This window comes from Protomyctophum bolini, assembly GCF_963924005.1.
Source record: "Protomyctophum bolini genome assembly, chromosome: 21".
NCBI lineage: Eukaryota > Metazoa > Chordata > Actinopteri > Myctophiformes > Myctophidae > Protomyctophum > Protomyctophum bolini.
In genome coordinates this window covers 31,758,180-31,774,989 of record NC_137882.1, presented here as the reverse complement: position 1 = coordinate 31,774,989, position 16,810 = coordinate 31,758,180, and the positions used below count along the sequence as shown (strand labels likewise).

The 16,810-nt window shown below is 45.5% G+C and overlaps 1 protein-coding gene across 4 annotated transcripts; it reads right to left on the bottom strand.

The window, feature by feature from the left end:
• Nucleotides 1-241: 241 nt before the first annotated feature.
• Nucleotides 242-14,935, bottom strand: LOC308336306 (polyhomeotic homolog 3). Of its 4 annotated transcripts, none has more exons than XM_080793646.1 (12): nucleotides 14,842-14,935; nucleotides 12,486-13,262; nucleotides 11,292-11,438; nucleotides 10,355-10,435; nucleotides 9,532-9,748; nucleotides 8,030-9,202; nucleotides 7,196-7,518; nucleotides 6,327-6,510; nucleotides 5,491-5,602; nucleotides 4,560-4,680; nucleotides 3,585-3,894; nucleotides 242-1,706 (listed from the first exon to the last, which is right to left on the bottom strand). In XM_080793646.1, the coding sequence occupies exons 2-12, from the start codon at nucleotides 13,239-13,241 to the stop codon at nucleotides 1,552-1,554; spliced, it is 3,579 nt and encodes a 1,192-aa protein (XP_080649772.1). In that variant the 5' UTR covers nucleotides 13,242-13,262; nucleotides 14,842-14,935; the 3' UTR covers nucleotides 242-1,551. The 4 variants fall into 4 exon arrangements, with proteins under 4 accessions (XP_080649772.1, XP_080649771.1, XP_080649773.1 ...); XM_080793645.1 differs by lacking the exon at nucleotides 14,842-14,935 and adding an exon at nucleotides 14,464-14,562; XM_080793647.1 differs by lacking the exon at nucleotides 14,842-14,935 and adding an exon at nucleotides 14,464-14,562 and having other exon boundaries at nucleotides 3,585-3,876.
• Between the last annotated feature and the right edge of the window lie 1,875 nt (nucleotides 14,936-16,810).

Below are 16,810 nucleotides of genomic sequence, written 5' to 3'. Positions count from 1 at the left end.
CTGTAAAGTCTAATAATATGTGATATGAATTTAAATAGCCGGGGTTTATAAAATCCAGATTTGTCGTCTGTAAGAATCCTGGTCTCCATATGTCCTGTCTGTGGTTTTTGGGTTGACGGACGTATAAATTATCTTACTTACCACCGCCCTCTACTGCTGCGTAAACGAAACAGCATCTCATCCCAACATCCTCTCCCGTCTCCACCATTTTAGGTCACAGAAAACGAAAAGCAAATTTGCATTAACTTGATTAATTCATTTATTAAATAATTTCGAGCAGGATACGATAAAAATGTGACAATTAAAGACATCAGTCTCTACCCTGATAGTGACCTTTTTCAAATCCACAAAGACATACTTTTGTCCAGAGGTTAACGTGATATAAAACATGAAACTTTGATTAATCACTTACAAAGTCTACGTGTTGTTATTTTTCTTCTTTGCACACACCGGTTATGTTTTTTCTACTGTATAGATTTCTCGTTGACCTCAAGCTCTAAAAAAAAAAAAAAACTAAAATAGACAAAATTTTCATATATTAAATGTTCAAAATCCTTCGTTGACATAGCTTCAAATTTACACTCTCCAGCCGCTTTGGAAAATATACACAAAGATACAAAAAAACTCCTGCTACAGATGGAGGTTCCAAAATGGCTAACTGCCAATTCCTTACTCCACCTCTCTGCCATTCACATCACTGTCTCCCATCTCTTTAAGGCCACCCTCAATTTAGAATCTTATAAATTAAAAATCATTGATTTCTTTTCACATGACTTTTGTTTCTCTCCAGTGCCATGGACTTGGCTTCCATCATGGTCCTCATTCCACAGGAGAGGTGCTTGGATTTCTGGGGGGGGGGGGGGACGACGACCCATGACAACACATCAGAATGGACCCCCCTAAATGTGTTTAACAATAACGTAAGGTAAGTAGTAGTCATGGGAACCAACATTTCTCGAGCCATGCGGCTTTGAGCCTGTCCAGGCAGCTTTGAGGTACAAGTACGTCCCCTGGACAAGATGCTAGTATATGTCCCAGGGACCTACCCCTAATCCAGCCCTTGATGCTGAGTGCCAAGCAGGGAGGCATTGGGTCCCATTTTTATAGTCTTTGGTATGACTCGACCAGGGGACTCTGAACCCCGGGGTCCACGACCTATACCAGTCTCAGGATGGACACTCTAACCACGTGAGCTGGTATTTTATTTATTTAACAATTCATTCAGAGGAATTGTGGAAGCTTTCAAACTGGTTTTATTCCTTATGTATTTGACATCCCTGCTATACCCTCCCTTCGTCAAAACCACTTCTCTGTCAGACAGGAAATGTCACAGAAAAGTAATTCTAGAGCTTGAACTTTTATTGCCATGTCATATTCCCTCTCTTTCTCTTTCTCTTTCTCCCTCCGATACACACGTACGTACGCACGCACGCACGCACACACACACGCGGATGGAATTCAGTAACACAATTGAAGTTCAAACCTCACTCCCGTGAACGTTTCCCCTCTCTCCCTTTGCTTTCTCTACCCATCTCTACCCCTCTCCACCCTTCACTGGTGTCTGAGTGTGTTGATGTGAGCACAGATCTTGAGCGCTGGTCCCAGTTTGATGTTCATGCTGGTCATCAGGTGATCCTCCGTCAGTAGCAGGAGCGCCTGGCCGTCGATCTCCTGCATCCTGAACGCCTCCGCCACCTCACTGCAGCCTGCAACCGCAAGAGAAACCAGTCAAACTTATCAGTTTAAAGTACTACTTTAAGTGAATTTTTAATGCCAATACTATTGTACTTTTAGTAGTACATTTTGAAAACCAAACTTTTAACAGACTACTTCTACCATAGGGTATTGATACTTTTACTCTTCACTAGTGCAACACTCACTGTCAAAATGACACGGTTTGTATCGTACCACAGTTAAAAATGACAACATAAATGTTTATGTTATGTTCTGAAAGGTGCAGTCACTTGGCATGCTAAAGTAATTGCTCCCCGTCCTGATAAACACCTGGTGAAAAGAAAATGGTAAAGAAATAGTCAAAAGTAGTTAAAATAATCGTTTGGAATTTGTAGATCAGCTATTTTCACTATTGCAGAAATGTATTTTAAAGGGTAAGACCACTTTTTTAGCTTATTATGGGCAAACTAGTCCATTCCATGAATTATTTCGAGTTACAACGGAAGTCAATGAGACCCTGTTTTTATAAATTGCTTTTTAAAATTGCTAATAAACAACACAACGGAGCGGAATAATTCATGGAAAGGACTAGTTTGGGCGCCTGATGGAGGGGAAAGGAACTGGTCGGAAATAACGTGTTCCTTCTACGCGCTACGTCCGGCCGGGGAAATTCCCCCGTCAGGTGAAAAGAAGCAGCTTGGTCTCCTCATGAAGAAAGCATAGAAGGAAGCATGAGGTCAGTCCGCTGCCCTCCCCAGGTTGGCAGAGGAAGTGTAGTGCCCAGGATTACATTAGATAATTGACACTGGGTGAAAAAATGGGTTACAAAATCGTGGGATAAAAATAAACCTCTAAAAAATGATGTGTCCCGGTTTAGGTTTTTGAGGGGCGCTAGCTCCTCCTACAGTATATACAGGTTTAATGTTTGTTTTTAGTTCAATGTTTGTTTTAAAAACGCCATTGACAATGAAGAGTTTGTTTTGACACCGTTATTTTTACATCATCATTATATCATAAGAGCGCCCGTCACTTCACACGGGTGTGATTTCTTTGTTGGTTAGTTGCATGAGGTTTGTGCAACTTCACAAAACCTTTCAAAATGTATTTTATTGATTTATAATCTGTTAAGTTTTATTAACAAACAAATCATGTCATTGTGTCATTGCAGTAAATGAGTATCAGCTGGTCACCAGCAGTGCGCAACTGTGAAAGTCACATGACGTGATATCAGCCTTTTTAATTGGTTGTTGCATGAAGAGTTGAAGACCTTTGCAAAAATGTTCAAAGTGCTTCAGCTGAATGCAACAAAGCTGCATGGAATGTCTTGGTTAATTGCAGGGAATGATACACACTGAAACTGTATGTTTCATAAACCAAGTTGCATTGAAAGGCTTCACTTGTAACGCTGTGTAAGAACATACATTAGTGTCTTAATCATTAATGGCAATAAAGTGGATCTGATATTGGTTTCATATGAATCCAAAGCAACCTATGACCGCTTGCTAAATGCACTGCAAGCCTTACAGTTCAACTGTGTGAGTTTAGCAACGTAAGCTAGCTCGCACAACACACATACTTTACAAGCCTCAGCATTTTGCGAAACGCTTAATTTGATTAGTGAGCAAAGAAGCCCTGAGCGTCATCTGGCTGCGGTCATGTGTTAACTATTACAACACACCCAAGCCGTAAATCGCGTAAATCACACGTTGCCGTTCACTCTGTGACAGAGATCGTCGTGTGCAAAGAGGTCGAGATTGAGACACTGGGAGGGTTACACCGTTTTCCACTCCCATGTATGGTTACATAACTGTAAATCCTAAATACAATATTTTAGCAGCATATTTTGTATTGTTTGTTGCGCTGTTTGTCCAGTTTGTTTGAGTGTGTGTGTGTGTGTGTAGATAAGCTACCTGGCAGTGTGTGTATGAACGCCGTCACTTCCTCCACGCTCCAGTGGGCGGGGACAGACTTGTAGGTGGTGGTCGGGGTCGTCGGGGTCGAGGTGGTCATGGCCGGCTCCGACGCCGTTCTCCTCGTTCTTCTTGCCGCGCTCCGGCGCTCCGCCTTGGTCGTCATGACAACCGCGGGTTCCTCCTCTTCGTCGGCCTCCTCTCCGTCCTTCTCCTCCTCCTCCTCCTCCTCTTCCTCCTCCTCCCCCTTCTCCTCTGCTTCTCGCCGGGTGGCGGTCCACAGGACCCGAGGCTGGAGGGAGTCGCGTGACTGAAAAGGTTAATCGGAAACTAATAATAAAGTAAGACAATCCCTATTTCGGGCATGTCATTATAAGGGGGAAATGTTAAATAATAATAATAAAAAAAGAATCAAGCCATTTTGGGCCGTAAAGCCCAATCCACACCAATGATTTATTTGCAACGCGTGCAACTTACAACCACTTGCAACTACTTGTAACCGAGTCCCAAAACAGCGCAGCCAAACACCTGCAACAGAGTTAATTCAGGCCGCTGCAATTTCTCTCTTCAACATATCGCAATGGTTTCGTTCCATCGCAAATCATTGGTTCGATTGATTGAATACTTTATTAACGGTTTGTCAAAAGAAGTACAGAAGAGTACAGTTTAATAGAAATACTAAATGCTAAAAGGATTGAAACCTGGGCTTTATTTTGTGTGACATTGGTTCCCTAATTACATTCTACGTCTTTGGCAATTACTGGTGGCTCCCTCTTCCTGTTTGTTCTGTTCCAGTGAGGAAACCTGTATATCCACATTTTTTGGAAACCGTGAGAATGTATTTCTAAATTTCCGTCTTTATATAAATCATTGTCTGGGGTCCAATTTCTGTATATGATATATATACTAACGGTATACTCCTGTGTGCATAGCCCAAGTGATGACTGAATATTGTCTAGAATTATGTGTCCGTACCAGGCGTAATAGAAGGGGTTTCCCGGGGACGGACTCCGCCCGCTGGAGAACTGGTCTGGGTCTCTCTGGGCGACTGCATGCGCTCAAAGCCCGCAAACGCTTAGTCAAACGAACATTAAACCTAAAGAGAGACAGAGATACAGAGAGAGAGAGAGAGATGGAGGAGACAGATAAAAGGGGGCAGAGTGAAAACATGAAACGGCAAGAGTGGAAGAGAACAGAGGAGAAGATAAATGCAAATAGGTGAAAGAAAGTGAGAAAAGAAAGTAACAGACATAAAGACAGAGGTGAGCACAGGTTGTCTGCATGTGTGCTCTGTACATGACACCTGTGTGTGTGTTTGTGTGTGTCTCCACCACTTCCTGCCTGACATTTCACAATGCACGTGTCATGGTACACATACATTTTGCGAAATGTTTGGTGAACTGTCTTACAATGATTCTCAACCGTTTTAAATGTCAACGCAGATGGCCATGGACCCCATCTGATATAAATATGTATCTCCGGGACCCCAATCTGCACTGTTAGGAATCTTCCGCGCCAGGTCCAAATTAGCCTTGGAAACCGCAGGCGTTTTAGGTTCAAATGGAACCTTACGGGTCCATCTGTACACTCTCATGGACCCATAAGGCGCATTTGGAACTCCCTGGAGGTCCTCACACCCGACACAATTTAAACTACTGTTACGCAGCGGTAAAGCAGCGTAACAGTTACGCTGTCATCGACCTGTATGAATCATCACCAAACGAATAGTTTGATGTATAATATTTTCTCGACGCTTATTCACGTCACTAGAAGACATTTTATCTTCGTGAAAGATAACGGAGTCCCGGCCACAAAACAATCCACGAAATAATCTCGTTTCCGTTTGAGGAAGGAGGGGGGGGCACACCCCTTTATGGGTGTTAGCCAATCACACGCTCTTCCTCACCCTCGTGCACAGGAAGTGGAGCAGAAGCGCTTGGAACGCATGAAGTTGTGGGCGTGGCCTCTTTTCCCACAGAACTGACAGTGCAGCACCACTCTGTCCTTCTGGCCAGAGTCTGAGAGAGAGAGAGAGAGAGAGGGAAGCCACAATGTAAATGTATTTAACTAGCAGGTTATTTAAACAGATGCTGGGTTCATTGTTTACCTGGTATATACTGTAGTTTCAACGTATTGTATGGACTCATACCAGGTTCTTGGTTTACCTGGGCTCCAGTGTTGTTTTCGTCGACTAAAACTATGACACAAAATGTTTGTCGACTACCTTTTTTCACAAAATATATCGACAATTTCGTCAAGAAATAAAAACTAGACTAAAATGTTATAGGAAGGGACTAGTGGACAAGAGATCCACTATTAAGTCATTTTACACTTGGTTGCATGTTGAAAATAGCAGATCTACAAGCTCGTGAGCTTGTAGATCGGCTATTTTCAGCAAGTGTAAAATCATCCATTACGACGGCATCAAGGCCCACCAAAATACATTTTAGTCGACTAAAATCTTACGATATTTAACACTAAAAAACATGTCATTCCAAGTGACTAAAACTAAATGACAACTATTCCAAGAGACTATGACTAAAACTAAAATCTGCTGCCAAAAACAACACTGCTGGGCTCTCCTATAGTTACTTGAGCCACTGCACTGTTTCTCTACATTGTATGTACGCGACTACCTTGTTTATTGTATACAGTATTATGTATTGTCAAATAAATTCTTGTGACCATGGGGCTAAAAATGTGTTCTAATTTCCAGCCTATAGTGTGAACCAGTAAACGCACCGGTCCCACCAGGGTCGTCCGCAGCGCCTCTCTCTCCCTCGTCCGTGTCGGTGGAGTGTTCCAACCGCTCCGACCGCTGGGTCTCGGGGAACGCTGCCGTCCCATTGGTCCCGTTCACTTCCTGGGGCGGGGGTGGGGTCGTCGTCGACCGTCCAGACTCGACCAGCAGCGAGTTGCGATTGACCTGTGCAGGCGGGACATACATCAAAGCTACAACTGAACTGCAACAAGTACTGGCTGAGAAGAGGATATAATGATTTCACCAGTCAGTTGTCTAACTGGTTGTTGTGCGTTGTTGTTGCGTCAGAATCAAACATGATCTTCCACATTTCTCAGAATAGGGACGCTAGGGTTCATGCGGTTTAACCTTTACCTTTAATGCTACAAAGCGTGTGTGTGTGTGTGTGTGTGTGTGTGTGTATTTGTACTACCACAGTTGTGAGGGCCAAATGTCCGCAAGTATAGTAGAATGTGAGACATGGTGGTTGATTTCTATCAGACATCTATTTTACAAGAGAGACCTGTGAGGTCTAGACCTCCCAAGAGAAAGGGTTGTCTTATGGTTTGGAGATATGCTTACAATTAGGAAAGGGTTCAGTTTGGGGATGGGTTAGGAATCGGATTAGCGATTTAGAGGTTTAGATTTATTGGTTAGGGTTGGAGTTGTGCCTGATTTATACTTAGTTGCGTGCCAGTGTCATAGTACAGCAACGCCTTGTGAGCTTATAGATTATAAAAATAAGAAAACACCTACTGTACAGTAACTCCAAAATGTTCATTTTTCAGGAACAGAAATATATATTTTTTTTTTTCAGGAAACGAGTTAGGTTCCCTCCCGACAGTGTGTGTGTGCGTGCGTTGGTACCTACAGGGAACGGCTGCAGGCCCTCCTGGATGACAAAGCCCTCCACCAGGTGGGTCAGAACCTGCCTCCCCTCTGGCCACGGCCTCGGAGCCCAGCGCCTGTTGTTGCTGCTCTCGGACCCCTCGTCCTCCGACGGGTCCAGGTTCTCTGCTTCTCCTTCCTGTGATCGGGTGACTTTGTCGGGCTGGCGCAGAGGCATGCCGAGGCGGAGGTTGGCCGCGTGGGCGGGCTGAGCAGAGGTGGGCGGTATAAGGAAGGGGGTGCGGTCTGAGGACGGAGTGATGAAGGGGGAGGAGGGGGGAGACTGTGACGAGAGGCTGGAGAGAGCTGGAGGCAGCGGAGAGAGAGAGAGAGATAGAGAGAGGAAGATGTTAGCTTGACAAAATGACCACTTAGAATCAGAATCAACTTTATTGTAACCTGTGTGTGTGTGTGTGTGTGTGTGTCTGTCTATGTGCATATCACATGAATCATTTGCGAAAACATAATACGTTAAAAATTAAAATACGAAGATATGCCTACACGTTTTTTTGCTGGACGGCAAGTGGCAACTATATGCATTATGTATATGTGTACAGTGTATATATAAATATATACTGTATGTGTCTGTGTGCTATATACAGTATACAGTGTGCACACCGTTTGGAAGAGAAAGAAAGGTCAAAGTGGAAAGCTTCTGATATATTTTGCCTTTTAAGCTATTATTCCAACTGTGAATGTGTGTTCTCCTTTTTGTGTGTTTTATTGCTGTGCAAATACAAAGACAATGCATAATATACACAATGCAACGGAGCTTAGCGGCGATAGACTAAGCTACGCTGTGTTTTGTGATTGCCACCTGATTGGTTGTCCGACTGGGTGGACATGTTCTCACAGAGGTCCTCATGACTGATTGGCTCCCTTTGAGCTTCCGCCAGCCTCTGGTTCTGTGCAGACGGCTCTGGGAGCGAGCTTGTCGCCGCTAGACCCGGCATCGTGACCTTGGCTTCTGGCACGCTGTTTTGAATCGCAGCCGAGTTTGGTTCCGGGTTGTTGTTGGGCTCCGAGTTCTGGTGCCGATGGAGGTTCTGAAGGCTCAGGTTTTCGGCCTGGTCCATGGCGTTCTCCCTTTCCTCGTCCTCCTCTTTTTCACCTCCTACTGTCCTCTCTCTCTCCTTCTCTCCTTCCTCGGTCACCTCCATCCGCTCCTCCTGGCCCGTAGCAGTTTGGGCTCTCTGCTCCTCCGTGACGACCGTCTCCGTGATGTTTCTCGCCGGACCCTTCCTCTCCTCCTCCTCCTGCGCCTTGGCCTCCGCTCCTCTTTGGTCATCTCTCGCGTTCACCCTCATGTCCTTCCCCACGACGTCCTCGTCTCCACCTCCGCACCTCGGCCCTGTCTGGCCTCCTCTCCCCTTGTCTCTTTGCTCCTCCCCCACCTGCTTCTCCCCTTGACGGACCAGGAGGCCGTGAGTTTGTGGGGGAGCCGGGCCAATGGGAGGCCCTCCGGGGGAGGAGGGACACAGGAGAGAGGGAGGAGAGGACAGAGGAGAAGAAGAAGAAGAAGAAGAAGTTGTTTTTGGCATTGAGGGGTTCAGAGGTTGTTGAAGGAGATGGGGCGTGTCTCCGCTGCCCAAAGTCCTCTGTAATTGGCTGCCGGGTTCAGGGTTTTCCACGGTGGTAGATGGAGCGGATTGGACTGAGGAGTGCGTAGCATGCACGCTGTTGCCCTGTTGTGATTGGCGGCCCGAGGAGAGGGCGATGATCTGCAGCTGCCTGGCCGCCGAAGGCGAGCGCTCGAACGGGGAGGCGGCCATGGACATCGCGGCATGCTGGGATTGGTTGGCTTGAGATAACGGACAGGCCTTGAGGGCAACCATGTGCCTGTTGATGGGAGGGGCTTGACTGGTGTGGGTGGGAGCGGAGGTGGTGATTGGTTGAAGAGCTGGACTCTGCCTTGGGGGCGCCCCACAGTGGCCGTTAGGAGAATGAAGCCTGGGTCTCAGTGGGACGGCCCTCACCGGAGAATAGAGGGCTAGAGAGAGAGAGAGAGAGAGAGAGAGAGAGAGAGAACAAATTAAGCAGTGTGATGACGGGTCAGAGGAAGAAAGAGAGAAAAAGAGGAAAAAAGAAAGAAAGAATTCATGACGCATTGCGTTGCTTCTTGTAGATGTTATTTTCTATATTTTTGCGTGTAAAATAAGCCATAAGAGCTTAATTGATTATCTGATTAATCAAAAAAAGTTATCAATTAAATAATCAATATAATTGATAGTTGCAGCTCGACACACATTACAAACAAAGACAACACTACACCATGCAAAATGCCACATGTCCTTCATCACCGTCTCCACGGCAACTTACTGGGAGGCGGGACTGACAGGTGTGGACGAACGGGCATGGACAGGCTCTCCGTTACCACGACGCCGGGCTGTGGCCGTGGCCTGAGGGGCGGGAACAGAGGGGTGCGGCCACGGGAGAGGGGAGGGGGCGCCGAGGAGGAGATGGGGCGTTTGAGACGAAGAGAAGGAGGGATGTTGATGGTCCCTGGAGGAGGAGGCCTCAGGGTCAGACTCTGGAGCTGAGGAGGAAAGGAGAGAAGAGGAGAGGATAAGACAGGAGAATGGAGGAGAGGAGAGGATAAGACAGGAGAATGGAGGAGAGGAGAGGATAAGACAGGAGAATGGAGAAGAGGAGAGGATAAGACAAGACAGGAGAATGGAGAAGAGGATAAGACATGAGAATGGAGGAGAGGATAAGACATGAGAATGGAGGAGAGGAGAGGAGAGGATAAGACAGGAGAATGGAGGAGAGAAGAGGAGAGGATAAGACAGGAGAATGGAGAAGAGGATAAGACATGAGAATGGAGGAGAGGATAAGACATGAGAATGGAGGAGAGGAGAGGAGAGGATAAGACAGGAGAATGGAGGAGAGAAGAGGAGAGGATAAGACAGGAGAATGGAGGAGAGAAGAGGAGAGGATAAGACAGGAGAATGGAGGAGAGGATAAGAGAGTAGAGGAGAATGGAGATGAGTTAAAAGAGAGATGCTTCCCCTTAAGACTGAAAATCCATTTGTTATACCCGTCCTGCACATGCAAACACACGCACATAAACACACACGCACACTCACACACACGCGCACACACACACACACAGTGTACATAGTACACTTGCGGAGCGGCTCACCTGAGCAGAAGCAGGAAGGGAGGAAGAGGAAGGACGGGAGGAAGAGGAAGGGCTAGGTCGCATGGCAGATGTGAGAATCAGCTGCCAGACAGAGAGAAGGACAGAGAGAAAGGATAGGAGCATGAGCCAGGCAAAGGCACAGCAGGCTTTCAAGGAAGTGCTTTAATATGAGAGTAAGAGCGTAAAAGTGAATCAAAATAAATCTATTATAAAAGTTAATCGAAAATATAATATATAAATAATTGAGCGATATTTGTAATTGCAGGTGAAACGTTTTTTTTTTTATACATTTCTTCTTCTTGTAGATTGCCTATATGAGACATGTAATATTCAGATATTATATTATTATAGTACACTCAGTGTTGCTATTACTAACATCTTGAGTGTTTACAGTGTGCATTATACCATGGTTGAATTGAACTCCCCATGCACAGCAAAATGCCTGAGAGGTTTGGGTTAGCAACCACAATGTTTCTGGTTGAACTGTGGCTGAAACGGGTCGCTAATTGCCAGAAGCCATGTTATAAATGCAATAATACACTCTACGCTATGCTATATGTTACGATTATAGCATAAAATATCATAGCAATTTGTTTTAGCTATGGGTGTTTAATCATGGTGTTACAGCTTAATTATAATGTCACAATCACTAAGTGAGTGCTTTTGTTTGAAATTATGAAATGTATAATGTGTATGCATTCAGCACTTTTCCAAAGATGGTGATGTATTGTGTGTGTGTGTGTGTGTGTGTGTGTGTGTGTGTGTGTGTGTGTGTGTGTGTGTGTGTGTGTGTGTGTGTGTGTGTGTGTGTGTGTGTGTGTGTGTGTGTGTGTGTGTGTGTGTGTGTGTGTGTGCGTGCGTGCGTGCGTGCGTGCGTGCGTGCTCTTGCATATGTGACTGCATGCATAATGTGTTTGTGTGTGTCTGTGTTTATTACCATCTGAGCTCTTAGCAGCGCCTGGTCTTGGCCAGACCCTTTGAGGCCTTTCCCCAGGAGCAATGCCTGCTGGGATACCCTCTGTCTGACAGGTGTGTGGATCTGATTGGCTCTCACAAGACCAGGTGTGCCTAGAGCTTGTGTCACCTGGAACAAACAACAACAAAGCATGTGAGGTATAGAATGAGAATATCTGCACACTTACACTTACGTGTCCAACAAGATGTTTTTTTACGCATATTATGCTTTGAATTGTTTACAATGCGAGTGCAGCAGTGTGGCGTGCACGCTGGAGCTGAACTATTTTCAACTTGGGCTTTTGTAAGCGTTGTTTGGCCAGTGCTTTGCCGTTTTCAGCCAGAGGAAAAAAAGCCTCAGTGGACATGCGTGGCCACTTATCATTTCTTAGACGTTATTTAGACTTTACCGCGCATCATATTGCACAAAAACAAAAATAGCAGGCATTCAAGCTCACAGCGTATCACGTCGCATGAGCTTGTGGATTTGCTATTTTCATACACGTCATTGGCATGCAACTAAGTACAGTATATCAGGCATTAGATTAGACAGACAAACAGTGTGCATGAACGTGCGCACAGGGGGACACCAAGAAAAACAAACAATGCAAATGTTGAGTTTTGAATGCTGTACTTAGCATTATGCAAAGTAACCCATGTGGCACTGGCACAGAGACAGATACAGTATGGATGTTGAATGAATGCACACGTCTGCCCACGTGTATAAGAAGCTGTGAATGATCTATGTATACAAATGCGTGTTTGTGGGTGGGCTGGAAGCCAAGACAGATGAAAGGAAAACGGAGGAAATGAAAAATACTACACTGAAACTGAAACTAAAACAAGGCCTGACCCCGTGACCAAAGAGATTCACAGATTCACAGAGATTCACAGTATACAACTGCTAACCACATCAACCACTTACAAATAGTGCAAATAGTTCCCATGCATCTTTCAAAACCTTGATTAGCAAATGTATTTTATAAAATAAAATGCTACATTTAAACAAATATGCTTTCAATACATCTTACACTCAAAATCCCTGGCCATGCGAACCGAACCGAGGCGAACGTATATATTCAGGTCTGAGCGCATGCTTTAGAGTACTACATGTGCATGTATGTGTAAGTGTGCGTGCGTGTCCACACATTTTGACATGCACATTCCATATCTATACCTGTCTGCCGGTCGGACTGGCTGGAGTGTGGAACGGCGTGATCGCCGTGGAAGTATGTGTGGACATGGGCCGTGCGTTCCCATTGGTCAGGACGGCGGAACTCTTGGCCGGCGGCGTGGTGGTGGCGGCATCGCTGTGGGTCACAGAGGGAGAGACGGAGGAGGACGCCATAGAGGAGAAGGGGAGAGGAGGAGGAGGAGGAGGAGCGCTGGCCGCCGTGGGGGAAGAGGAGGAGGAGGAGGAGGAGGAGGGGGACACGTTGTTGGACGTTGTAAGCGGGGAGCGAGCCGAGAGACGGAGGGAGGAGGACGAGGAGGAGCTCAGGGCAAGTATCGCCGGCGGGACGGCGGAGGAGGAGCGCGCCATCGGGGAGGGCAGGATGGGCCGGGAGTACGTGCGCAGTACGGGGGCGCCGCCGGTGGAGGTGAGCCTCGGGGGGGCGGGGACCAGGATGTGGGGGGGCGGAGGAGGAGCGACGGCTGCCGTCGTCGTCGCCGCCGCCGCCACCGTTTTGGGGACGTGCGCCGCGGCGGCGGAGAGCGAGGGAGCCGGGGTGAGGGGAGGGGGAGGGGGGGAAGAGGTGGGCGTCTGCTGCGCGGGGTGAGTGGAGGAGTCCAGGATGGTGGTGGGGTTGGGGGTGAGCCGAGGCGGGGTGGGGGTGGGGGGAGTGGTGCTGATGGGAGTGGTGCGGCTATCGCCGTTCATGGTGGCATTCCCGTGATCTGATTGGCTCTGCCGGACCGGCTCTCTCTCCATCCTTAAAATATAGTTGTCACACTGTGGGAACACAACAGATGAATTATTAATAAGAAACAAGGGAGAACTCTATATTATTTATTTCCAAACAATACACCCATTTATGACATAAATCCTCACCTGAAGTTTTCACCATTTGCTATTTTTGTCAATCACAAACATAAATTGACTACTTGTAATAATGACTTTAATTACCTACAGTAATTTTGATATTGCTATAATTTCCCCCTCCAGATAGGCTACACACCTTTTATACAACTCTGAAATGTTCTTTGTACAAAGGATTAAATAAAAAATATACTGTGCATGCTGTACTGACCTTTGATAGCCTATTGATTTTAGTGAATGGTTGAGAAAGGATTTGACATAAGCCTACAATTTGTGACACACCACTGGGCCTGACAGTCAAATAACTCCCGTATTGTTTTTATACATTGATTTGAATTTGTGAATTTAATTAGAGTAGACCTGTAGCGACTCCAGCTATTTGAACACCTATACCGCTTTTAAGGGTGTTGTTGTACGCGCTTTATTACCATATCTGCTCAGTGAAGCAACGTTTAGGGATTTAGAGCAGCATCGAACCCCCAAATGCATGCATGCCTGGGTATCTATATGGTATATGTTATATATAGCCTACATAAAATATTAGTCCATATATAGCTGGCCTTCAGTCTTCAATCATGCGCAAGGACTCGTGCAGCCAACTTATTGATTCTGAATATGAACCACCTCGCGTTTAATTAAGGCCTCGCTTGAGAAGAAACATACCGTTGTGTTATTTTTTTATTTTTTTAAATAAACCTACAGTACATCAATATATAATATAGGCTAATGTACACGAGCACATGGATGTATGTAGTAGCCTAATGGAAGTTCTCAATCAGTCGGGAAGGTGCGAACAGTCAGCTAAATGCATGCACCATCATCGCGCAAGCAAGCAGGTGCGACACGGGCGCTCAGCAGATGCTGGCCAGTAGGCTACACGTATGTTAACATGCATGTAGGGTTACCCGCTGAAGGCGATCATAACATCGTGACAGCGAACGAACGCAACTGGCAATCGGGGCCTAGGTAATCATAACGGCGATTAAAAAATAAAGATGGTAGACTGTCAGGCAGGCCTCGCACAGAAGAAGTCTCCAGCTAATAACATTTCAACAGCTGCGTATTAAACAGAGACCCGTCTCCTCCAAAACGCACAGAGGTCTTCTTTACCTACCCCCGAAATCAGCGACGGTCGGCAAGCTATTATCCCACATCCAGAGGCGTTTGCATGTTTATAGAAAGTCTGTTGACTGTATCTGATCAACGTTTTTTTTTTCTCCCCCAACTGAAATGGGCGTGCGTAAAACCTCACTTCCTCGTCTGACAGCGCAGGAGCGCGTCACAAACCCCCAGACTGGGATTTATTTTAATAAGCCCTTAACCTAACATTGCAGCACGAAAGATGCAATGTTTACTACCCAGTCATGTGTGTTTGTGCTTAGGCTATGCATAGGACACGTGTCGGTTTTGGTAGGATGTGCAGAACAGCCTACGTTTAACCACCTAACCTAAGTATTCCGCTTTCTTTGAAGCCAATGCAAACAAGCCATACCTTGCTGCTCCGTCCGTGTTGCCAACCGCAGCAGCCCCGCTTTGGGGCCACAGTGCAACGGCTACGAGGAGGGCCTTGCAGTCGCTCGCTTGGTCGGTAGTGTGTTGCACTGTTGATCCCATAGCTCGGAGAGATCGTCTGACGGATGCGCTGTGCTGCGATTGGCTAGGCCTAGCTAGGCCACTGTCAACTGTCTTCTATTAACTTTTTCATGTCAATGACCAAAACATTTTCCAGATGTAGTCCGGTGTGTGGACCGTGGACGGGTGGGAAATTTCAGGTATAGTCTTTTTTTTATTGGCCTAAAATACATGACATTCATGAATGCTGACCGGCTGTCAGTATTGGGCATTTTTTTATATATGGGTTTCTTGTTGTGACCCTATCTTATATACAAGTGAAAAGGTGTACCCATACTCATTATTCATGCTCTATCTCCGACCGAACCACACTTTTACCACACATCTCTATATGCAAAATAAATTCGCCACCCTCCCCGAACTGACATAGCCTATTTTTTAGCCGTTCAAGTTTCTTATTTTCTCTGCAAATATTACTTTTATGAAAATCACGATCGAGCCAGCAGATAAACGGGTGCCACAACACGCCGAGAAACAAGGAATTTAACCACGCTACTTGCATACACTGCAACTCGCTTACAATTCGCAAACCTGGCAACACTGCCTGCCTCTTACGTCACCAGCTCTGCTCCTCCTGGCCTCCGTAGTCCGTCGCGCTCACAATCTGTCGCAGCCATCTTGCTTTTCTTTTGGATGGGCGAGTGGACATTTAATGCTAATAAATTAATTATAGGTCCAGCAAGCAAATCATGATGGTCTGATTGTGCTCAATAGGTCACAATAACATTCCGAAATTAGCTGTTGTGTTTTGTATGGCATTTTCCCCAGTAGTAGTTGCATATCTATCTCAGCTTTTGCCTGATAGCACACATGCTAACGTCAGCAGCCATAGCAACATACAGTGTGCGCAGACATAACATGAGTTGTTTACAACACAAACACACGGCCTTTTCACCACGCAATACACACAACAGCTCGGGAGTTATTAAACCGAACGTGGACGCTGTTTCAGTGTTACATTTGCTGCGCATATCGGAATAATTGTAACGGCATGCATGATAAATGTAACAACGCTAAAAAACACCATTAAACATATCGTTTTCACCTTAAAGCTATTACATTTCATTGAAGCAACTCCTTAGCATTGTTTTCATACCATGGATGTGATAAGATAATGTATCAAACATAAGGGAAATATTAAATAGGATCGGGTGTACCAGTTTGGCCATTTCTTTTTTTTCAATGGGGCAATACATTGATTAAACAAACGTTTGATTGATTGAGTTGTACAACGTTATACAACCCTAAACTAATTTTAGAATACACTACACAATACAATACAATTTTAGAACATATTTTGCACGTTCCATTTTTTTACTCAGAGATCCCTTTAGCTACACATGTAATATTTCCAGGCAACGGACCTACACATGTCAGCTACCATAAACCACTTCAAGTTATTAGGACGAAATAACTGACAGGAGTGACGGTGCTGTGCTGTGAGTAAACTAATAGGGGAGAGCCGCCAAGGATGTAACATTTTGCACGTTTCATTCTTTTACTCAGAGATCCGTTTAGCTACACATGTAATATTTTCAGGCAACGGACCTACACATGTCAGCTACCATAAACCACTTCAAGTTATTTTTTTGATAAAACAGGTCGGGAGTTATTCAACCGAACGTGGACGCTGTTTCAGTGTTACATTTGCTGCGCATATCGGATCAATTGTAACGGCATGCATGATAAATGTAACAACGCTAAAAAACACCATTAAACATATCGTTCTCAGCTTAAAGCAATTACATTTCATTGAAGCAACTCCTTAGCATTGTTTTTATACCATGGATGTGATAAGAAAATGTATCAAACATAAGGGAAATATTAAA